Raw genomic sequence first — 25,146 nt, 5'->3', positions numbered from 1 at the left:
GCTGTTAGTGAAGGAGAAATAACTCGACCGCTGTTCATCTTCCAGTAGAGTATTCAGAAATAACCTCGCTTGCACTATTTTTTTTGGTTCCATGTCTACCACTTAATACCTTGTGGGTTAAACCGTTTCTTTTGTTTCCTTGTCTAGTTTGTGTCTAAGGGCTGTGAATCAGTGGAGATGACTCTGAGAAGGAATGGGCTGGGACAGCTTGGCTTCCATGTCAACTACGAGGGCATCGTGGCGGACGTGGAGCCCTACGGCTATGCCTGGCAGGCAGGGCTGAGGCAGGGCAGCCGGCTGGTGGAGATCTGCAAGGTGGCGGTGGCCACTCTGAGCCATGAGCAGATGATCGATCTCCTAAGAACATCTGTCACAGTGAAGGTTGTCATTATTCCCCCCCATGATGACTGCACCCCACGGAGGTAAGTCTGAGTTGGCAGCTGTGACCTTGGGAGCCCAGGGCCGGATTCGTGTGCCACGTAGGACATCTGCTGGGTGGGGGAGTAGGGCGCTGTGCAGAGCGTGATTTGCTATATTGCACGTGATACGGAAAGGTCCATCCATGGAGAGGCCAATTCAGGATACGATTCCCTTTCAGAATGTGGCAACAGTAGCTAGGAAGAATGACTAACTTGGACTGTTCCCAAGATTTACATCTCTGGATTTATGAAGTTGCCGTTACAGATAGGGAAGTCTGGTAATATCCGTCCTAAACATCTCACACCAGTAACTCAGAAGCATTACACACTAAACAGTAAAAGACGCTCAGCATCACAAACCATCAGACGTTTTTCTTTAATGTTCCATGACACTCTTATTCTTCTGAATCTCCCATTTGTACCCAGTTGCTGTCCAAAACTCTATAAAGTTCTGTTTTGACCTTGGCTATCTCAGCTTGGAGGGGCAGACATGACTGACCAAACTTTTTCTGAACTGCATCTTTGTGTCAGGGATTGGCTTCAGAAAAGCTGATCTTGCTCATGTTGCTTCAGCAGTTTGGCCCCATCCTTTTCCAAAAGGGAAGCCCAGGAGCTCCCCACCCCTCCTGGCTCCTGCCAGGCCAGCAGTGCTGTTGAAAATTTAATTTTTTTTTTCTCTCGGGAAGTTTCCTGATGGAACAAATTTAATCAACTGTTTCTTTTCTCCTTTGGGCGCACCCATGCCATTATTGCTAGTTTTTTTCAATCTGTTAATTTGCTTTGAACCCATTATTTTCTAAGAGTTTCTCTTAAGCTTTGGCAATTAATTCTTAGGCCTTCTAAAGCCAAGACAATATTCTTCGTCCTATTTTTTCCCCCTGAAACATGACCAGTCTGCCGCTGAGTTCTCAGATTCATGAACATCGGATAGCAGACTGTATTAACAGTTAGAATCGGTCATTTGTGTCCTTTAAAAAATAAGCAGCAATGACGATCTAAATGGACTTTAGTTCTCAAAACCAAATGTTACAGACCAGACAGTGTGCAAGGTACTGTTTCTTAAACACTACTTACCCCTGGATGGCCCAGAAATTATGTACCTCTGTCAGAACATGGTGAAATCCCTTCATCTAATGGCCTTAAGGAACGCTACCTTTTGGACCACTGGATTTCTCTGGAAACTATATACCCAGAACTTTTTATTCCAACTATTTTTGAGGGGTTGGGGGGGAGTTGGGAGGAATGTTCTGAAATCGGCTTTCACACGTACCCTGCCTTAGTTAGCCAGGTCTTTTCCGGTTTCTCCAAGCTCATCATCATTGTCAAGCACTTTGCTGAACTGACTCAAGGTGGATCAGAAAGGCTGCTGGGTCCTTACAGTACTCTCCAAGTGCTCTGTGCTCTTCCTCTTGTCTGCCTTCTGTTCCTCGTTGTCTCCTACAAATCATCCACGCCATTGCTTCTGAACAGACAGCTGTGAACTAGAGATGATAACGAAGCTTTGTAACTTGTCAACCTTCGTTACACACAGCACAGAGTTACAGCTACTAGTCTGAGGACTAATCTACTCAGAATGAAGCCCGTAGATCTCGTGACGCCATCTTGTCTGCTCAGAGGTCTTTCCCCCTGTTTCTGTCTCCCCAGTTTGTAGGGGGTAGGTGGCGAGGTTTGGAGGAAATAGGAAATAGGTGTGTGTGAGAGTGTGTAAGGAAACAGAATGAAAGGGTAAGATAACAGACAATGACTTGTGAATAGAGGTTGCTAGAAAGATGGATCTGAAGGCCCGGCCCTAGATAGATGAGTCCTTGATGGGAGGTGGTTTATCAAGGGCAAGATACTAGACTGGATGCGCCTTCTGTGGTGTGTTGGTACAGACAACTAACATTTGCAGAGTAATTAATGTCCACGTCCTGGAAAAAGCACTTTTATATGAATTAGTGCATTTAGCCCTTAAAGCAACCCTGAGGTAATACTATTAATATTCCTATTTAAAAGAAACCAAGATTCAGAAAGGTTAGTAACTTCCTAAGGTCATCTGGAAAATTTAAGTCTTAACTTGAGAATCCAGGCTCCTAACTGCTACTTTGTATGCTTGGGACACAAATCTTTTCCTTATATACCAGCATAAGCAGGGGCTTGCTGCTAAATTGGCTTTCGGTTGGGGAAAAGAACCTTGATTTTTAACATTTGCTGATTCTCATGGCGTAAATACTCCCACTGTGGCCGATTTCAAGCCACCAACGTGACACCATGAATGCAGAGTTGGGATGGAGACTCACAGCCACTCTGCAAACTAGCACAGGCCAGCTCCAGCACACCCCTGACGAGTGAGCCGCCTTTGCCTTATTCTCCCAGCACCGCTTCTGAGGCCCTAGTTACCATCCTCTCCTCGCCAGCGGAGCTGGTAGTGACACGACCAAGGGTGTTGGTTAGGATGCCTCATGGGAGGCCGGGATGAAGGACCAGTGTACTGCACAGCCCCACGGGCCTCAGAGACACACTCTGTCCCTTTCACCCAGTTTCCATCTGAAAAGCCGCTGTCTGACCTTCAGAGCAGGTGTGAGATGATGCCATCGAGGCCTTTGGCAGAATAAAAGCCCTGCTCTCCATTTCCCGCCTTTAGAAATGACTTCAAAGGAACAGTTGAAGCATTAGCACCTTGCTACAGTTTTCAGCAAAATAAGATAATTCTCTTCTGTCTTTTTTTCCTCCTTCTCCTCCGCACTTCACACTCCCACTGCTGTTTTCCTAGCAACTAATTCCTCTGTTCCTTGACTAGTCACTCTCTGTCAGTCGTTACTGCAGCTCCAGCATGAGGCTGAACAGGCCTCCCTGCGGCACGCTGACGCGCATCCCCCACCCCTCCTCAGGGTTGCCCGTATCCTGAGGCCGTAGGCACCTGGCATGGTGATCGTATGTGATTACAAACACCCATGTATGTTCACGTGGAAAAGTCAGGGGATTCTTTGTTTTGTTTTGTTTGTTGGGTTGTTCGTTTGTTTTTTATGAAAAAGCCAGTATAATGACAACAAAGCGGGGCTTCAATAACAAATAAAGGGACAAGGAAAGTAAAGCAACTTTTTTAAGCCCCCACTGTGTACTGGGCTTTTTGAAGAAATCTCCATGGCCGCCTTACTTCCATTGAAACAATGAGGAGAAGGAGATTGGGAGAGGTTCGGGAGCTGCCCAGAGAGCAAGCGCGGCTAAGTAGAATGACAGCATGCTGGAAGCAGCCCTGCCAGAACCGGTTGGTACTTACCTGCGGACTTTACCTGGAAGATTTCCCCCGGAGTGCGATGTGAGCCTGCAGGTGGGACGCCTCACCCCACTCCATCACAGACGCCGAAGTTCATGACCAGTATTAATCTTTCGGTGTCTGCGACCTCTGAGTCTTGAACAGCCATTCTATTCTGTTGGCAAGATGAAAAATACCCAGATAACATATTAAATTTTGATGTTTGATGGCGTTACATGGGAGGGCAAACTTATTTTCTGGAGGGCCAGGAGCCTGCAGTTTTTAAAGAAAGCGATCAAGGGCTATTCAAGGAGAAGTGTGGAAAAACAAGTTACATAAAAAGACCAAATTACATTTTAAATAAGAATGGGTCACAACATTTTTTCTTCATTTTTAAAAACAAGTATTTCAAAGTGTAAAAGCAGATATTTTAGAGCTAGAAGGACTGTTAGAGATCTTCTGGTTGAAATCTCTCATATTTCAGATGAGGGTAAGTATTTGTTTCTAAGCCAAAGTCACATGGCTTATCAAGGACCTAGCTGTCCTCAAACATCTAATTTTTCTGATTCAGTAGTCTGGTATTATAATGTTTTGTTCTATATACTGTTCGATTGTTTTTCTAATTCTTAGTGTCTTAAAAGAGAGAGAGAGAGAGTAATGAGTAATAAGAAATTAAAGGAGAAAGTGAGGAATAATAAAAAGACCGAAAAAGAGAGTAAGTGAATGGAATGGCTTTTTACTTAACTTATGGTTTCAGCCTGTCACTATATGTCACTTTTAGCCCTCACATTTTAATTTCTTTTGATCATAGCTCTTTAAAAGTTGCTGAGTTTTTTGTTTTGTCATAGGCTCTGCCCTGAGTGAAATGTGATAGTTACTAAAAGGTGAAGAAGTATGGGGACTTGAAATAGAAGTATGCTTAGTGACAGAACTAAGACTAACCAAAAGTAAATTAATTCTCTGGGTTCAGGTCCTGGCTTTGCCACTTCCTGATTGTGTGGTCGTGGGCAAATTAATCTCTCCAAGTCTACATTTTCTCATCTGATAAATGGGGATACTGATATACTCATTTCAGAGAGTCGTAGCGAGGCTAGATTAGTGTCTGGTCCATTGTGACCTATGTTTATTAGTTGTTATTGTTCAACACCAAGTTTTTCTCGAGACGATATAACAAAAATCCTTTTATAAACTTTCAGGCATATCATTAAAAGCCAGCTTTTATCTTTGTTCTTCGATGTGCTGCTCACTTCTGGATTCCAGGTGTCATTCCTATATTTTACAGAGATGACTGAATGATCGGAAGGTAGTGGATGGTCCGCCTCACCGTGGAAGGTGGTGGCCAAGGTGTAGCTCTGTGGAACCTTTGTCTTCCGTCTTCTATGAACAAATCTTCTCTCCCCATTTGGCTTTGTCAGACTATATTCTGTAATTATGGAATATGCCGAAGGTTTCTAGTTATATGTTAAGAATGCTGGAAATTAAGTATAGACTATAGAGAAGATGAAGTCTTTGGCTAATTGGGGTCTTTTAACTAGTTTTAGTATTAAATGTTATGCAGCTCAAATGATTATTCCAGAGAGTATTTGATCTAGAAGAAAGTTCAGCAATTATTTCACAAAGAAACTAAGGCCCCCAAAGTGAAAACGACTTGTCTGTTTTATATTACATCATTATTGTTTCCATTATCATTTATCATCCTCTACCCTGATGCAGTATGGACTTGAAGCAGCCAATGAAGGTACATATAGAATGCAGAGTATCACAGAATTAAAACAGTGAAGGACGTCTGTGTATGTGGAGCGGGCAGGGGAAGGGGCGTGGTGGGAAAACCTGACCTAGGGGAACATTTTTTAAAAGTTAGTGCCCAAAATACATGATAATAAAGTTATGTACATGTAGTGTTTCCTAGCAGCCAACAGAAAAGGATGGAAATGATATGATCCATTGAGTTTACAAGTTAAAGCAGAGCACGGCTGAGAAGCAAAACCAATCCTGATTTCGAGATGGAGAGAAGTTTCCCCATAGGTTATTTTTATTAATATTCTTTTGGCAAGCTATAGCTTTCTTGCATTATATTTACAGATCCGGAGCAGTAAATAGTGTATAATATGCCATATTTAGTCAGAAATGGAAGAGTTCAAACCATACAGCAGTAATACCTCTATTAACGAACCCCGCAAAATGTTGCAATGTCATATTTTTTGTCAAATATCTGAATCAAAACTAGAAATTATATCAAAGCCTAAGATGATATTTTCATATCAGAGAAAAGGGATTACATAAGTCATTAACTGCTAAAAGTAATGTCATGTTCTGTAAAATTTACAAATTGCAGATCATAACTCTTATGATAAAATCAGTTTAGGATGTTGCACCCAGTATATTTTTTTATGAAATAGATTAACAGAGTATAGCATAATGAAAGCTATCAGAGGAAGGACGTGTGTGTGTGTGTGTGTGTGTGTGTGTGTGTGTGTGTGTGTGTGGTTGTGATGTATCATAGTGTAAACTCTATTTCTTACTGGGATTGTAGTCCAAAAAAATTGGAAAGCCATTGTCATTAAAGCATAAAAGGTGCACAGTAGAATCTTGGGCAGAGGGTTAGATTAAGGTTGACCTAGGCTTTTGGGGGATTGAGGAGGTGGTAGTTAAGGAAACTGTAGGGAAGGATGCCCATGGGAGACCTGAGCTGAGACTGAGGAGCGCATGGATGCCAACGAATGTACTTGCTCCAAAAGCAGCACTTTCAAAAGCTATGGCTATCCTGGAGACATGGGAGGGGACGCGTTGTGGGGTACATCTGGAATGTCAAGAGTTACACCTTGAGATACATAGACAAGGTCATGAATGAGTGACAGACACCTTCTGTGGTGCTTATTCTCACACCAACATGACCCCTTCCCCAAAATGAGGTCCAGGTCTTCAGTTGAATGCTCTTGGGTCCTGCTTTGTCCAATAAGAAGCCGTGAGTCACTTATGGCTCTAGAGCCCTTGTAATGTGGCTAGTCCCAAGTGAGACATGCTATATGTATAAAATACACAACAAACTTAGAAGAATGTAAAATACCTCATTAGTAATTTTATTAATACGAACTTCTTGATTACATGTTGAAATGATAGTATTCCGAATATATTAGGTTGAATAAAATTATTATTAAATTTTTACCTGTTTCATTTTACTTTTTTAATATGGCTACCAGACATTTTAAAATTACACATGTGGCTTGTTTTTGTGGCTCACATTTTATTTTCTATTAGACAGTATTGGTTTGGACTCCTCTTCTTATGTTATCTATAAAGTACGTCTCAAAGGGCTATTTTGCAATCATTCTTAACCTTTCCTTTCCAGATCTTCCCACTTGCTTCTCAATCTTTGAAATTCCTTTAAGAAAGAGTCATTTTTTTTCACTTAATGATGTAGTTTGAATGCACAGTTTGAATTAATGCTTTAGTGGGAATAGGTTTTTTCAGTAATTTGTCTATTAGTCGATAGTTGCTTGATCATCCCTTGGTTTTTTGGGTAAAGGGAACAGAAAGTAGGTTCCCTATTTCCTGAGGTTTGGAGGTTGGGATAGTAGCACAAAAAAAGGGGCTAAAGTGGCAGAACACATTTGTGCCTGCCATTAATTTCACTCATGCTGCTATCTGAGGACAGCCGTCCTATGGAAGATTTCTAACTTTCGGGGTGGAGGAAAGCCTGATTTCAAATTACGCTTCATGCCCTGGTCATTTGATAATTGTAGAATTTCTGTAATTGGCTTTTTTCCCCTCTCCTTCTGAGTTAAATTTGGCTCTTAATTTGGATTTCAAGATTTCTTCCCACTTAAGTTTTGACTATCAGAATCCTAACAAATTCAAAACTATACACCCTTTTAGAACCCCAATCATAATACACAACGAAGAGTTGTAAACCTCACTGCTTATTTCCTCTGAGGCCCCATCTTAGGGGTCTGCTACCTTGTCATGCTATTCCAGTGGCCTTCCCTGAAGCCTCAGTATCTTCCCACCCCCCAGCAGGGTGACCTTGAGTCTCTTTGTTTAAGGACTTGTTATTGCAGACCCAACAGTTGGGATTGAGCAAAGAAAAATACTAATACTTCCTGGGGTTCTGGTTTTTGAAAGGAAAATAATTATAGGGCCCAGTGGTTAAAGATGGTTTAAATCAGAGGATGAAGTGTTTGATTCATTTTAACTGATAATGAGAATCAGTGTGGTTCCACCAACAAGAAAAAACAATATTAATTTTTCTTCTCTCTGTGCCCACCCCTAATAGGAGTTGCTCTGAAACCTACCGCATGCCGGTGATGGAGTACAAAATGAATGAAGGGGTTTCATACGAATTCAAGTTTCCGTTCCGAAATAACAACAAATGGCAGAGGAGTGCCAGCAAAGGTCCTCACGCTCCTCAAGTCCCGTCCCAGGTGCAGAGTCCCATGACCTCGAGGCTGAATGCCGGGAAGGGCGATGGGAAGATGCCGCCTCCAGAAAGAGCCGCCAACATTCCTCGCAGCATCTCGAGTGACGGGCGCCCCCTGGAGAGGCGGTGAGTGTGCCTTCACGGGTTTGCTCTCGGCCTTGCCCCCAATTTAAGCAACACCAGACCTATAAGCACTGGCTTTTTGGTCTTCCCATATTTTATTGGAAATCAATAATTAAAACTGAGAGGCATGCACGCGTGGCTTTCGAAGCATGACAGTATTCCAAAGCCATAAGGATAAAAGAGGATATATTCCAGCATAGCCTTTTGCTGCGTGTAGTGGTCATTGTGCTTTATCTTTCATTTCCCTGTGGGATTAACAAAAATCATCCCTGCACGCACTTAGTAGCCACGTGGATTAGAACTTGGTAGATGCCTTGAGGTGACATTGACCATGTTATCACCTTTGACAGTCTTCATCTTTTGGGGATAAGTGATATGACGATAGCAACAGAATGCATGTTTTCTGTTGAGTATCTGTCACTTTGTTGATGAAGAATTGTGAGAAAGGAAAACAACCAGTACAGCGCAAACATTTTCTACCGCTCTGAAAGTAGAAGAGAATCGTAGATGTGTTAAAAACACTCAGTCTTGAGTAAAATAAGCAAAAAGGAGAGGAATTGAGGGATCCCAAAAAGTGAGGAACCAAGATTTGTTGTTAAATTAAAAGGCACAGCAAATTCCCTCACAAATGATAACCAGTTGGCTCTTCCTTGGCAAGGATGCCCTAGTACACTTGTCTGTAATTCACTATAAAATGCAGCACTTTGAACTATAATCTAGGCCAAAAATTAAACTATATTAAGTACTTTTAAAATGTAAATAAAATTAGCCATAAAATTTTAAATAGTTACGCTATAAATTTGTTACCTTAAATTACCTACACTAATGAAGGAGACAGTCTAATTCAGTAACCTGCTAGAAGAAGCCAGTTTCTTTCTGTCCACCCACTGTCCTTTCCCCCATCACTTCTGCTTGTCCTGATCTCATCTTCCATTGTGTTTGTGGCTCCTATGCTAAAGGCATCAGAAACCCTCAGAGCTGGGGAGAAGTGTCTGTTCCAGGATCTGCGTTGGGTAGAAGGAAGGACCTTGTGGCAGCGAAAATGTGACTTACTCATCTGAGCAGCAGAAACCAGGTCCAGCAAGACGAGGGTGGCAAGGAAAACAGGTCCCAGCTATGCTTAAATAGTCATTGGTTCAAACTGGGAGAGAAAGCTGGAGGTTTTAAAAACCACATTATGATCTTTTATCTTCGTCTGAGCTATTGCATAAAACATTGTCACTTAGCTATTTCAGAATTACTGGAATACCATGTAGAAATAATTTAGTAAAAAACACACAGACAAACAAACAAACAAACAAAACTAGGCTTTCTAAAATTCCTCATTTAATCTTGGAGATTTATTTACGGATCCTTGCTATCCGTCTCAAAAGATTCCTCTCCCAAAGGGGCTGCATTCCCGTCTGGACTCCTTGCTTTCATTATTTTTGAGGAGGAAAAAACATCCAAGAGATCTCTGAATAAATCCTTTGTTCTGTGCATTCCAAACTGGGCTCTCTGAGGGGCGTGTTAACTGGAATTCATGATCTGGCCCACATTTTGAAAGATGAACCTCGGAAACCATTGTTTAGAGAAAGATCTTATTTTTCTCTCAGTGCTATTTTCTTTTCTCTCCAGAACAATCATTGGGTTTTTACAAGTGAAACTGTTTGTCTGTTATTTTCATTATACAATATTCCATATAATACAATAGCAGAATATATTTCAATTCCATGTTGAGTTTAATTTCTGCAACAGAAACTAAAGCTTATTGCTGAACAGACTGACCTCCAAAAGAGAAAATATTTTTTGTAGCTAATTATCATCCAATGATGCAAGCAGCTTTCAGGGCTAGACACTGCATCAACTCCATTTTTTTCCCAGATGGAGCTCTTTGAGTTCTAGAGGTCATTTCCGAGTGTACTTGTGCCTGCCTTTCATTTTAACTCTACCCAGAAAAGGGAATCTCAGCGAATGCTCACCAGAAAAGACTGAAACAGCAGCCCCATGACTCTGAGCTGTATAAAGTGGCAGAAGTGGGGCCACAAGTGCTTTTCAGGAACATTTAACCTCTACTCAGTTCCCTCTAAGGCTTCTTAATTGCAGGTATTCTTAAGGACACTGGACTCAAGATTTCAGGTCTCAGACGGAGGGTGTGGGTGACTTGGAAGATCTCAGCCTTACATTTCTAGGAGAGTTGTAAACCTCACTGCTTATTTCCTCTGAGGCCCCATCTTAGGGGTCTGCTACCTTGTCATGCTATTCCAGTGGCCTTCCCTGAAGCCTCAGTATCTTCCCACCCCCCAGCAGGGTGACCTTGAGTCTCTTTGTTTAAGGACTTGTTATTGCAGACCCAACAGTTGGGATTGAGCAAAGAAAAATACTAATACTTCCTGGGGTTCTGGTTTTTGAAAGGAAAATAATTATAGGGCCCAGTGGTTAAAGATGGTTTAAATCAGAGGATGAAGTGTTTGATTCATTTTAACTGATAATGAGAATCAGTGTGGTTCCACCAACAAGAAAAAACAATATTAATTTTTCTTCTCTCTGTGCCCACCCCTAATAGGAGTTGCTCTGAAACCTACCGCATGCCGGTGATGGAGTACAAAATGAATGAAGGGGTTTCATACGAATTCAAGTTTCCGTTCCGAAATAACAACAAATGGCAGAGGAGTGCCAGCAAAGGGCCTCACGCTCCTCAAGTCCCGTCCCAGGTGCAGAGTCCCATGACCTCAAGGCTGAATGCCGGGAAGGGCGATGGGAAGATGCCGCCTCCAGAAAGAGCCGCCAACATTCCTCGCAGCATCTCGAGTGACGGGCGCCCCCTGGAGAGGCGGTGAGTGTGCCTTCACGGGTTTGCTCTCGGCCTTGCCCCCAATTTAAGCAACACCAGACCCATAAGCACTGGCTTTTTGGTCTTCCCATATTTTATTGGAAATCAATAATTAAAACTGAGAGGCATGCACGCGTGGCTTTCGAAGCATGACAGTATTCCAAAGCCATAAGGATAAAAGAGGATATATTCCAGCATAGCCTTTTGCTGCGTGTAGTGGTCATTGTGCTTTATCTTTCATTTCCCTGTGGGATTAACAAAAATCATCCCTGCACGCACTTAGTAGCCACGTGGATTAGAACTTGGTAGATGCCTTGAGGTGACATTGACCATGTTATCACCTTTGACAGTCTTCATCTTTTGGGGATAAGTGATATGACGATAGCAACAGAATGCATGTTTTCTGTTGAGTATCTGTCACTTTGTTGATGAAGAATTGTGAGAAAGGAAAACAACCAGTACAGCGCAAACATTTTCTACCGCTCTGAAAGTAGAAGAGAATCGTAGATGTGTTAAAAACACTCAGTCTTGAGTAAAATAAGCAAAAAGGAGAGGAATTGAGGGATCCCAAAAAGTGAGGAACCAAGATTTGTTGTTAAATTAAAAGGCACAGCAAATTCCCTCACAAATGATAACCAGTTGGCTCTTCCTTGGCAAGGATGCCCTAGTACACTTGTCTGTAATTCACTATAAAATGCAGCACTTTGAACTATAATCTAGGCCAAAAATTAAACTATATTAAGTACTTTTAAAATGTAAATAAAATTAGCCATAAAATTTTAAATAGTTACGCTATAAATTTGTTACCTTAAATTACCTACACTAATGAAGGAGACAGTCTAATTCAGTAACCTGCTAGAAGAAGCCAGTTTCTTTCTGTCCACCCACTGTCCTTTCCCCCATCACTTCTGCTTGTCCTGATCTCATCTTCCATTGTGTTTGTGGCTCCTATGCTAAAGGCATCAGAAACCCTCAGAGCTGGGGAGAAGTGTCTGTTCCAGGATCTGCGTTGGGTAGAAGGAAGGACCTTGTGGCAGCGAAAATGTGACTTACTCATCTGAGCAGCAGAAACCAGGTCCAGCAAGACGAGGGTGGCAAGGAAAACAGGTCCCAGCTATGCTTAAATAGTCATTGGTTCAAACTGGGAGAGAAGGCTGGAGGTTTTAAAAACCACATTATGATTTTTTATCTTCGTCTGAGCTATTGCATAAAACATTGTCACTTAGCTATTTCAGAATTACTGGAATACCATGTAGAAATAATTTAGTAAAAAACACACAGACAAACAAACAAACAAACAAACAAAACTAGGCTTTCTAAAATTCCTCATTTAATCTTGGAGATTTATTTACGGATCCTTGCTATCCGTCTCAAAAGATTCCTCTCCCAAAGGGGCTGCATTCCCGTCTGGACTCCTTGCTTTCATTATTTTTGAGGAGGAAAAAACATCCAAGAGATCTCTGAATAAATCCTTTGTTCTGTGCATTCCAAACTGGGCTCTCTGAGGGGCGTGTTAACTGGAATTCATGATCTGGCCCACATTTTGAAAGATGAACCTCGGAAACCATTGTTTAGAGAAAGATCTTATTTTTCTCTCAGTGCTATTTTCTTTTCTCTCCAGAACAATCATTGGGTTTTTACAAGTGAAACTGTTTGTCTGTTATTTTCATTATACAATATTCCATATACTACAATAGCAGAATATGTTTCAATTCCATGTTGAGTTTAATTTCTGCAACAGAAACTAAAGCTTATTGCTGAACAGACTGACCTCCAAAAGAGAAAATATTTTTTGTAGCTAATTATCATCCAATGATGCAAGCAGCTTTCAGGGCTAGACACTGCATCAACTCCATTTTTTTCCCAGATGGAGCTCTTTGAGTTCTAGAGGTCATTTCCGAGTGTACTTGTGCCTGCCTTTCATTTTAACTCTACCCAGAAAAGGGAATCTCAGCAAATGCTCACCAGAAAAGACTGAAACAGCAGCCCCATGACTCTGAGCTGTATAAAGTGGCAGAAGTGGGGCCACAAGTGCTTTTCAGGAACATTTAACCTCTACTCAGTTCCCTCTAAGGCTTCTTAATTGCAGGTATTCTTAAGGACACTGGACTCAGATTTCAGGTCTCAGACGGAGGGTGTGGGTGACTTGGAAGATCTCAGCCTTACATTTCTAGGATATTCAAGTTATTTGTCTCATCTTTGTTTTGAAGTATGTAATAGTTAAATGAATGTTCTTTTGTGAAAATTTAAGAATTCGATTTCCTGTGCCATCATTCCTAATTTTCAGTAATGCAATATTTCTTTTTTAAGTTTTAACTTTAAGTCATAAACAGAAGGTAATATTTGAGAAAACCTGTTTGGCTACTATTTCAGGAGTATTTGGGTATAGAATAGACTCATGACATTCATCAGGAATACTTCCCGAGTCCTTCACGAATCCACAGATTCATAAAGTTTACCAGAAAATATAATTTCTTCCATGAAATATAGTAAAATATAACTAAAAAATTTAAGCATTCCTTTCATAGTCCTACTGAGAACAGAACACCTTACTGAGATATGCAAGCGAGGCCCCTGGCTAGCCACTCATTCATTTGACTCTCCCCTTCATACCAGCCCTGCCTCAGGCGCCATTTACATTTGTACCCAGGCAATCTCTAAAGTATGCTGTGGACCTCTCAAATGAATCACAAATGGTCAAAACAAATGACAGGTTTTGCCATGTCTTGGTTCTTGCCTTACCAGTGATGGCATGAGCCTAATATTGAGACCAAAGTATTGACTTTACATAATTGTTTCATTCCATGAATTTTTCTTACCTAGGTTAGGCAAGTTGTGTTTAACTGTAGAGAAACCAGCTGTGTAAGCTTAAGTTAGCAGCCGCCTCTGGTCTACCCTGCCCATGCTTACCCAAATCTGCCTACTTCATTCACCATGGCTGGATTCAGCATGATTCATTTCAGATGAAAATGTTAATTTACTGCCTATAGATGTATAGTTTTTCCTGAATTGTATGCAAGATCTTAGAGGTAAAGGTCATTAGGAACAACTAAAAAAATATATTTGTGGAACAGATTATCCTTTTCCTTTAATACCAAGGTCAGGAATTTTATGGCATACTAAAACGTGTTGGTATTTGAAGTTTCTAACAAGAATTATTTCACTGAATTGTATTCTGTGTATACATTGTTAAGAGAAACTGATGCAGTTAGAACAGATGACCCATTTGCCATCTAAATAGAATAAAGTCTAATTCTATTTGGTTTAAATATATGAGCTTTATGCTTTCCAGGTGGCCTTTGAGTATAGAATTTTATAGTATTTGTGGGGCCAGTATTTATTAACAGAATTGATATTTATTCAGCAAAAATAGGTACTGCGGTGCAATCATTATTTTGGCCTCAAATTTATGTAGAATGTCGCGGTAGAATTGAAAATAAAATAGCTAGCCGTAGCACGTTGAACTTACCACATTGCTGTGTTTGTACATAATTCAGGATCAGTACTAAAACCCTGATCTGTGTTAATATGCTCAGAAAAGTTTAGCTATTTAAGGGGCTTTGCGTAAACAACAGGCATCTTAGCATATAACTTTCCATTCTCTTTTTTTAGATGAAGTATTACCAGCCTTTATGTGAATATTTGTTGTTAGGGCTTGTTGAGCCATTGGTACTTTTGAGTTTCACCTGCATGCCATACTATTCATCTCTCTTCATTGCATTTAGTTTCTAAGTAGTTGAATGAAGTGTGTTACGTAGAGTTATAGCTGGCTGCATTTGCAGCCCCCCAATCCCCTCCTCAGCAGACACTAGCACCGTATAGGGCATGAAGCTTGTGCCTGGTGAATATTGTTGAAACAAAGAGTTCTCTGAAGGCATAATAGTCCTATGCTCGTCCAATCTTTATTTTGAAGAAAATGCTTTCTAAATTTATTTCATACAGGTTCTATGCTAATCTTCACAGCCTCATTTTCTGCTTTGAGACAAAGCAAGCACCCATTTAACCCTTACTCTTCCTTTACTTAGAATATAACAGTGGTTAGAAGTTTTAGGACTTGTACTTTCCAGATACTGTCCCCGTGGATCATAGCCTTTTCATCTGAATGAGGATCCTTAATTCTTGGAACTTTTGAGGTTCTCTGGGATTGCTTAGGCTGCATCCTGCTGACGTCCATGTTTGTAAAGTTAAAGCCACCCTCCTTCCAACTCCTTTTCCTTGTCTTCCAAAAGTTTACTCCTGTTTTTTTATCACCTCTTTGAACCTGTCTTATTGCCCCCCAAATTGTGTCCCCATGATTCTTTCTCATTTTTGTTTTAATCCCACACTGCAATATCTCAGAATAGTTTATTTCAGTAACCTCAGCCATCATCTGAGTGTGGGTAGTTCCTTAATAGTATATATCTTGCCTTGACCTCTGTTTTACTTTTCATTTTCGTATATGTGACTACCGAATGAACCATCTGCGCTCGAATGTCAGTGTCTCATACAAGTCCAAACTGACTTCAGTTTCACCCCTGCCCCTCCATCACCTCTTCCTTCTCACGTGTTACCCACCTTGGTGAAGAGCTTTGCCATCTGTCCGAGCCTCCAGAACAGAAGTGGGATTCTTAATCCCCGTTCCCTGCACCCCTCCCTCATCCCTGTCTCCACACCATTTAGTTATCAAGTCCTTACCTTCTGTTGAATTGTTGAGTTCCTCATTGTTAAGCTTTCTCCTTGTCATTGCCTCAGGGGCTCTCATTTCCCAGGAAGATTTTTCAGGCCAAAACACCTCTCCATCCCTCCATGCTGCATATGCTTGGACCTGTGTAGTAAAAGTGGGCATGCTCCCCAGACCATGCCTTTCATTTCTGCCTTCAGTTTCTAGTCCATCTCTCCCTGCGAGTTACCTGCTTGGCTCTCTTTTACTCTTCCTGCCACCTCAGGCTCTAGGCATGTAGATGACTGTTTTTTTGCCTTGTTTTCTCTCTCCTTAATGCCTTTACTCCTGCTGCTGTGCTTGATCTGCCCTTCCACTTCCTTCGTAGCAGCTTAATAGCTGGTATTTGGACGCGGAGCCCAGGCCTGTCCTCCTCCGAGAAGGCTCCTTTAAGTTCCCCAAACACTCTCCTCTCACCTCCAACTTAATTGCCCCTCCTGAGAACGTTCGCATCACTGAAGGTCGTCTTCCTTCACAGAATTTAGTATCCTTCATTTTAATCTTATTTGACCACGTTCTCAACTTAAGGCAGTCTTTTTAGTCATGGTCATATCCCAAGGACCCAGCCATAGATTCTGGCATTTTAATAGGCTCACAATGAAATTTTTTAAACTTTATTTAATAACTAAACCAATAAGCAAAAGAACTTAAAGAAGCAGGAACAGAAGTAAATGAATTCAGGGGAAAATCAGTTTAAAAAAAATTTTTTATTATGATAAGATATACATAACATAAAATTTACCATTTTTAAGTGTACAGTTCTGTGGTGTTAAGTACCTTCACATTGTTATGCAGCCATCACCACCATCCATCTCCAGAACTTTTTCATCCAACCAAAGCGAAACTATAAAACAGAAACTCCCCGTTCCATCCCTTGCCCTCCTCAGCCCCTGGCAACTGCCACTCTACTTTCTGTCTCTATGAGTGTTGACTGTTCTAGGTACTTCACATAAATAGAATCATACAATATTTGTCCTTTTGTGACTAGTTTATTTCACTTTAGCATAATGTCTTCAAGGTTCATCCATGTTGTAGCATGTGTCAGAATTTCCTTCCTGTATTGACGCGGGCGGCTATAACAAAATACCGTAGACCGCATGCCTAAACAAGACATTTATTTCTCATAGTTCTGAAGGCCAGAAATCCAAGATCAAAGTGCCAGCAGATTTGATTATTGATGAGAACCCTCTTCCTGAATTGCAGGCAGTCACCTTCTTCTCGTATCCTCAAATATAAGTGTATTCTTTCTGCCTTATATTTGAAACCGCTGACATTTTCCTCTAAGATTTGTTGACTGTACGACACATTTTTAAGTGTGTGTCATAGGACAGAAGAAGCTCTGGTGTCTCTTCCTCTTCTTATAGGGCACTAATGCCATCGTGGGGGCTCCACCATCATGACCTCATCTAAGCCTCATTACCTTCCAAAGGCCCCACCTCCTAATGTTATCATGTCAAGGGTTAGAGAGCTTCAGTATATGAATTTGTGTATATGTGTGTGGAGTACATTCAGTCCATAATCTTTCCTTTTTAAGGCTGAATAATATTCCATTTTATATACCACATTTTGTTTATCCATTCTTCTATCAGTGGATACTTGGGTAAATCAGTTTATTTTTATAAAAATTAAATGATAGGTAAAAGTGAAACACTCTGTAGTCAGATAAAGCTATAGAATTAAAGCTAGATTTAAATAGAATTCTTAATATTTTTTGGCTAAGTTTACAATACTCCTATTTTAAAAGTATATTGTGGGTAAAGCTGTTTAAAATTGACTCAAAGTGAAATGTGCGTTCTTTGTCCTGTTTTTCCCAACAAGATTTGACTTCTAACCTGCCTGAACCCTCTACACTCTATTTTTACTGCTCTCACGGTAGTCACATTTTACTTGTATTTTCCTTAAAAGCTGTAGGCAGCTGTTGCTGAGCTCATATTCTGGGACACGCTCTGTTCAGAGTCCTTTGTGCGAGTTTTCTCAGTTAACCCATACAATAGCCCAATAAATCGGTTGCTCTTTACCTCTTTTATAGATGAGGATGCCCAGGGTTTGAGAGATGAAATAATTTGTGCAAAGTCATAGCTGGTTAGCATCAAGGGCCATTGGACTCCATGCTGTGTGAATGAGATTCAATCTACCACCATATGTAGACGGTGCTCAAGAAATGCTTGCTGAATGTTTGCATGCTGCGGGTGCCCAGTCACATACGCTGCAATCAGGGCCAGCTTCTGGGGTGTGCAACCTGTGCAGCAACCTCTGCTGTCACTGTCATGAAATTTGTAATAGTGTTTGAACAAGGGGACCCACATTTTCATTTTGCACTGAGTTCCACAAATTATGTAGCTGATCTTGTTTGCAATCCCTTTTTACTTTCTGTTCTTTACAATCACCCTTATATATAAAATTGATTGTTCTTAGAGGCAGCCATGATACGTGCTGGGCTATGAACCTCCAGCAGCTTGCCAACACCATGATGAATTGCCATATTTTCCTAACTGTACATGAGAGTTATTCCTTTTTATAAATTGACCTTGTCACAGAATAGGATTCATCAGAACAAGATTTCCATGATCCAGTCTGAAGAGCTGATATGAACCGTATGATTGGAAAGCCAGAGTTAACTCTGGTTCACAAAGTACCCAGAAGAAGAGATGAGAAGACAGGGATGAGCTGTTCGAATTTGAACACAACTTCTTCAAGTCTAGTCTGATTATGACACCCAAATCACATTACCTCACATCATTTCAGAGATTTTTTTTTTTACGTAATTCTGGAAGAATCCCTGGTTAATATACACTGCTGAAGACAGACCTTAACTTGGTCCTGTTCCCTGGGTGAATAGCATTTTAATTGCTAAGTTGTGGTAGAATGCTGTGCTTGATTATGGACTCAAGCATCTAATTTGTCCATCACTGCTGCTATTTGAAACCCTCTCAATTGTTTTTACCGCCATCCACTGTTGGCACTCGAGTTACAGAGGGCCTTATCTCCTTGGACACATCTAAGCAGTGCTGTCACTTTGGAGTAAAAAGCTGGAGGGATAATTAAACCAATACTACATAAATACCAGGGAAAAAATTTAGCATCTTACTCCAGTGCTGACAATTCCTTATCCATAAATCGATAAATTATAATCAGTCACAGTCCAAAGAGATCAATTTAATAAGAGTCTGTTAATGTTAACACTGTATAATAGTCCTGTGAATTGATTCATGGGAAGGGTGTAGTGGCGGGCAGGGGTTATCTTATTAGAAATATAGGATTTTTTTTTTTTTTAGCTGTTCTCTCTTTTATCCTGGTGGGAGAATGAGGAACTGATACTGATCTTGGCCCATCTCTTCTTGAATGTCCATCCCCTTCAGCTCTTTACTTTCATTGCAACAAAATGCACTGCATTGAAATGAAAAGCTGATGTGTATCTTGCAGACTATGGAAGTATTGTCTGTCCGGCTGGTGATCATGGCTGTTTCAATGACTGCGTTCTTTGTACAATCAAAAAGCCCTGGTATTTTATTTCTGGAAGCATTTAAGAGAATGTTAATACCAGTTACTTTAAAAACATTTAGTTATTTCTTGGCTAAATTTATAAAAATGTAGGGAAGAGAATCTACTGAAATTAATGCTAACAGGTTTAGAAATTCCATCTCTGGCAATGACCAGGGCACTCTTAAAAAAGATTATTTCTTATATTCCGCAGAATTAAAAGATCTCCTAGCAACTGTAAGCGGTATTAATCTTAGTCCTCTTGACCTATTTGGGCGCTAACATCTAGAATTTCCTGGGCTCATTAAGACCAGGAGAGTGCCGAAAGATCTGGGTTTCCCTCAAAAGAGAAGAAAAGACTTGTGATCTTCCACTAGCTCTTCACTGGCCTCAGCAACCCTTAAAATAGAGGGGGTGGGAGAACAGAGATTCCAGAGGTCAGCATGCTCTCTTCCAATGTGAGCCAATTTGGAGGAGTACCCTTTTTCAAAGTGGCCGGACAGCAACCAGCCCAACTTCCAGTAATGATCAGCTGCAGGCCTCTCTCCGGCAGAAGTGGACTGCCAGTGCCGGCAGGCAGTACCTCCCACTCCCTGAAGTAGGTCTGTTCTCAAGTAATATTTGTGCGATGGTGTCAAATTTAGAGTATTTGGAAAGAATAGTAAGTCATCAGAATAAAGATTAATTCTGATGTGTGTGCGGGTTTTTTTTGTTTGTTTGTTTTTTGGTGTTTTTTTTTTGCCCACCACACATACATCTAGCATAGTGAAAACATTTGGGTGCCATTACATCAGTTGCTGTATGTATGTTCTCTGTGTGTGAACAGTCAGAAAACAAAGCCACTATTGAGTTATATAAATGCAGAAAAGGAGTGGGAATGAATGCCGGCCTTCTGGAAATGCTATTTTTTCACTTTGGGATAATTCCAGTAACCAAGTAGAATTTTCTGATATACTTGCCAAATAAAAGAGCTGAGGTTGAGAAGGAATATGAGATATTTTAATTTAACGTTTTGAAGAGCAGGGTAAGAAAAGCAAGCTCTAAATAAAATATAAGAGTTACGTCTTGGCTTTCCTTATGGAATCATGTTATCAGTTCCTCATAGAAGCATAAACATTTTAACATTCACATCAATGTAATTCATTGGCATTACTCTGAAGAGAGTTAAAAAATTATCAGGCCCCAACCGTAGTAACCTTCTTCTGCCGTCTCCCCCGGCCCCATATTTCTGTAATACCTCCTCCTCTTTGCAGTAAGAAAATCAAAGCAGCTACAAAATGAAACCATATTTACATTTCTCTGTATTAGGTGCATGTAGAAGCCAAACTCTTCTTCCATTTGGGTTTGTGTCTTTCCTTTATCCTTACCTAGTTTTTTTTCCTTTGTACTCTACTCCTCCCATTCCTCTCCCACCCCAGTCCCCTTCCAACGGTTCCAGAATAAATAGCGTGATATTTGGGAGATGTTTTAATGGAAAAGAATAAAGAGACGTCCATTTTATGGTGCCCAGATAAATGTCTTGATCTTTCTCTTATCAAAGCACATTACCCAAAGTAGGGAATAGCCATTGTTCAATGACCCCTCTAGTCTGTGACCCCACTACAGTGCCCCTCCCATGCCCCTTTTCGAGTCTGGCATCCTGATGAGGATGCCAGCTGCATGGTTAGCCCGAGTTTCTCTGAATCCGTGAAGTAGTAACCTGATGGTGATGTTAACAAGGGGACCTTAGGAACTCTGTCTCATCACGTTGTCCAGGGTCTAGCATCCTAGGTCTCCTTATTTGTCCCTTCTCGCACTATGTTGAGTCGGCATTGCCATTGAGTTCTCACACCATTATGTGTCAGATTGATGATATGCACAAGGGTGTCTGTGTATAATTCCATCATCCCCTTTTCTTGCATTTAAGAAAGTGTATTACCTTTGAATGTGTCATGATTGTCTTTAGTAAATTATTCACAAATTTGGCGCTTTATTTTAAAATTAGTAACCAACTGTTTTTCAACTGATATAACCCTCCATGGTTGAAAACTTCTGGGTTGGGACACCTGATGTAACTGCGGGCCCTTATCCTGCACCTAGTGTTCTTCATTTTCTATACAGCTGTTGGGGATTCTCCTTCAAGCAGCCAGACATGTATAGATACATAAGGCTCAGTCCTGCCCCTGAAGGACAGAATCTAGTTGGGGAGAGAGACACATGTAAAACTAACCATTCTGTGAGATGTGCTATAATGGTGCAAAGGACAGACTGCTGTGGGACTTGAAAAGGTTCTAATTCATCTGTGAATTCAGAGGTATGATGTTGGAATTAGGTGTTGGAGAAAACGAATTTTATGTGAGTGAAAAGCGGGGGACAAGATGAGAAGAGGTATGAATATGATGGGCAAGTCTGAGAACTGGAAGACACGGAATACGACCAGGTTGTAGAGTACATGGAGGCAGCTAAAGAGCATGGAGATGAGGATAGTCTTGGATGAGATGGTCCAAGGCCTAGAAGAGGGAGGCAGGGATTTGATCTTCTATCCTATAGGCAAAGGGAAGCTGTGGAGAGGCTATTAGCAGTCAGATGATTCAGGGTGGTAGGGGGAATTGAAGGTATGGGGTGGAGAGAGCCTGGAAGTCCGAAGACCAGTTAGAACACTGTTGTACTGACCCAGGCTGGTGATGGGAGAGCTTAAAGGACAGTCATCAGGTTGGAGACCAGTTATCTTGTTTGTCTTTTCAAGACTAGTACCCGGGATGCCTAACGCTTAGTCTGTGCTCAGTAAATAGTTGAACTTAATTAGACAAGTTGACTATAGAAGATGAGGAAAGGGTGGGTGACAGGGGGAATGGCTTCAAAATATTTAACTTAGAATAGCAAATATAGGAGGGACAGGTTTGGGGTATGGGAGTGGGAAAATGGAAAAAAATCATTTAGTTTTTAGCAGATGTGATTCGAGTTGCTGACGAGGGTATTCCATAGAGAGATCTAGGAGACAGCTGGGGACAACAGGTTTATTGCTGAGGACAGAGCTCTGGCTCCCAAGTCAGCTCTGTCCTTTGGGCATAGATGGATTTGGGAGTCATACTTTTAAGTATTTGTCCTTATTCTCTTTCTATTAGAAAAGCTTCTCATTGTGATTCTGTTTTCCCTTCTGTCAGTGTCCTGTACCTGAAACCCCATCCTGCCCCACTACAGAATGATCATAGGTTCACTGTAGGAGCCTGCCATATTATAGCGAATCAGGTTCTGTCTCCAGGCTTCGGAGCTTTGGCTTGAGTATGAGACCGGTACCTGCAAAATCGTCTGACCATGCAGACTCATTGCAGACTATCCTGTTAAGGAAAGAAAATGCAGCCTTCTCTAGGGGACAGTAATAGTTTAACATAGACTGCAGTGGACTTAGAATGAAGACGCTGGACTTATTAAATGAATGACTTCGATTGCACTTCCTCAACTATAAAAGGGAGTGACCTGCCCTGTTACAGCAGGCAAATGATGTGTGCCAGCATTCACTTCTGAAATAAAAGGCCATTGTTATTAAAGTTTAGTTTACAGCTCATCACAGTGGTCAGCATCACATTGATATTCCAGTGGTTACCTCATTGCCTACTAAAGCAGAGGAGGTTGGAGGGGTGGGGGATGGGGTGCGGGAATATATGTCTGTCCTGACTGCAAACCTTTGGTCTCTGTCTCAAGAGCCAGTCATCAGGGCGAAGGATCCATAACTTTAGAAACAGATCTATTAGATGGCTGTGCGGAGCACACCTCTACTGTGATATTATATAAATTCACTAATTCCAAATAAATTCAACAACTGCAGTTCTAGACATTTTTTTTTTCATGAAGATTTTTATGTGGTGATGCTACTATCAACCAAATTCATAAATACTAAATAACAAAATCTGACTATTCATTCCAGACTCTGAGTAATAAAATTAGAAAACAAAGAAGCGTACAAAGAACATACCAGTCTCACTATGGTCATAAACTCTGGGAGAATCAGTGTGAGAAATTGGAATTAATTGCTGTGTTAATGTCACTGGGTTTCAATAACCCTTTACACTGCCACACTAAGAAACTGCATAAGCAGTTGAGCCCATTGAATTCTGGCAGCTTTTGGAAACATGTATGTTCCCCCTCCCTGCCCGCCCCGTTAATTTTTGACGCCCACCCCACCCCCTTCAAGGCACTTTTCCAACTGTTTCGTTAGGGAGTAGTTTTAGGGGACGTTTCTTTTGCATGCTTCCAGCTGGCTTCATTTTCACCATTTCCATGAAGTCGCTGTCTTTGTCACATTTTGTGATATCATCCATCATAGATGCCTTGGGATTTTCCCTTTGAATCGTTGACTTCATATTTTTGGTTTGTACCTACAGGCTGTCTCCTGGTTCGGACATCTACGTGACGGTCTCCTCCATGGCTCTAGCAAGATCTCAGCAGTGTCGTAACTCCCCCAGCAACCTGTCTTCATCCAGCGAGACTGGCTCTGGTGGGGGCACTTACAGGCAGAAATCCATGCCTGAAGGGTAGGTATGCGGTTTCCCCATCATATGTGGTCCCAGTTGGTACTGCTGTGTTTCATCTGTAATTCAGACATGTAAAGTCATTTCCATTCAGCCAGCCTTAATCGATTTACAAAAGAGCAAAAGAGAAAATAGGTTGATATTTCAGAAAAATGTTTTAATGACTGGTTCAAACCACTTCTTAGGATGCATATCATTCTCTAGTCTCTATGGACTCAGTGGCAGAGAAATCACATTACATTCACTTCTTCATGATATATACTATCTAGTTTCATAGCACAGATTTTGTCACTTCTTCATATTTCCTCCAAAGCGAACTCAGTAGTATTTTGCTTTCACTGGTTGGAGTTCATTTTGCTGTTAAAGTAGGGGAAATGATCATCACAGCCAATGCTTAAAATTAATTTTTTTTACACTTTAAAAGTCGTCTGTGATTTCAGCCTCTGGGTTGGTTTTGTTTTTTATCTTTCTTGAAAACATTAAACATCCCAAAGTAACTATTTGCTTCTGACAAGACTTACAAAGTAAAAGGCTAAATGTACATGATTTTAGAGGCGACTAAAAGGGAAAAAAATTAATTGGTATGTCTGAAGCTGGAAAGTAATTAGCAGCAAAACATTACATGGCACATACAAGCCGTCTTTGCCCAGAGGAAAAGTACAGGAACCGTCAGTGACTTCCTGCTGGGGTGTCTCTCTTGGAGAACTTAACAAAGTACTTGAAACCATCTGAAGATCAAATGTAAGGAGTTTATAAAAACTGATATTTCCATTCTAAGTATTTCCCAAATATATATTTACCAAATACACACACAATTTGTTTACTTTCTTGAGATTTTACTATGTTACAGAATAATCATGCTTACTAAAAATACCTTCATAGTGGGTGTTTTTTATCCAATAGTGTTTTGTTGGTTTGTATAGCTATTAAGTATCATTTCTTTGTTGTTATTGCTGAATGTTTATGTTAGCAGAAAGTGGGTAATAAAACCACTATAAAACATGCTCCCGTCCTCAGTATCTCCCCCAGGATTCCCTTCGTAGCATATCTAAAATGCACATATCTTATTTTAATTACTTCAGTGATAGTTAGAAAAACAACTTTAGCTCATATTCATGAGTTTCTGCAAAAGGTTTTATAAGTATTATTATTCCACACTACAAGCCCAACTAATTATTTCTTATTCTAATTAGTAGATTTTAAATGGCCTGGTTTGACTTCAAAAATAAGAATTCACTGCAACTTTAGTGTTTGTATAGCAATAAAATATAATGAGCTAACAATAACAAAAAATCATTGTGTTCTTCCAACTGTGATATACTTTAAATGTATACCAAAAATGTAAGTTGAAACATTAATGTGTCGTGAATGTTAATATTAGAAACATGGTTCCAGTGCCCCCATGTGCAGTTTTTTTTAATGTGGTGGTAATTATTTAAACTGATGTGGTATT

The 25,146-nt window shown here is 40.7% G+C and overlaps 1 protein-coding gene across 15 annotated transcripts in view; it reads left to right on the top strand.

The window, feature by feature from the left end:
• The window catches only part of SIPA1L1 (signal induced proliferation associated 1 like 1), a 348,029-nt gene that overhangs the window by 276,525 nt on the left and 46,358 nt on the right, over nt 1–25,146 (top strand). For all 15 annotated transcript variants that reach the window (XM_023537071.1, XM_023537059.1, XM_023537062.1 and 12 more), the window contains 3 exons: nt 148–422; nt 7,928–8,197; nt 23,547–23,696. In XM_023537071.1, the coding sequence (XP_023392839.1) occupies nt 148–422; nt 7,928–8,197; nt 23,547–23,696 (695 nt within the window). The remainder of the gene's footprint in view (nt 1–147; nt 423–7,927; nt 8,198–23,546; nt 23,697–25,146) is intronic.

Source organism: Pteropus vampyrus, unplaced genomic scaffold, assembly GCF_000151845.1.
Source record: "Pteropus vampyrus isolate Shadow unplaced genomic scaffold, Pvam_2.0 Scaffold177, whole genome shotgun sequence".
Classification (NCBI taxonomy): Eukaryota; Metazoa; Chordata; class Mammalia; order Chiroptera; family Pteropodidae; genus Pteropus; species Pteropus vampyrus.
This window is presented reverse-complemented; position numbering and strand designations above follow the sequence as displayed.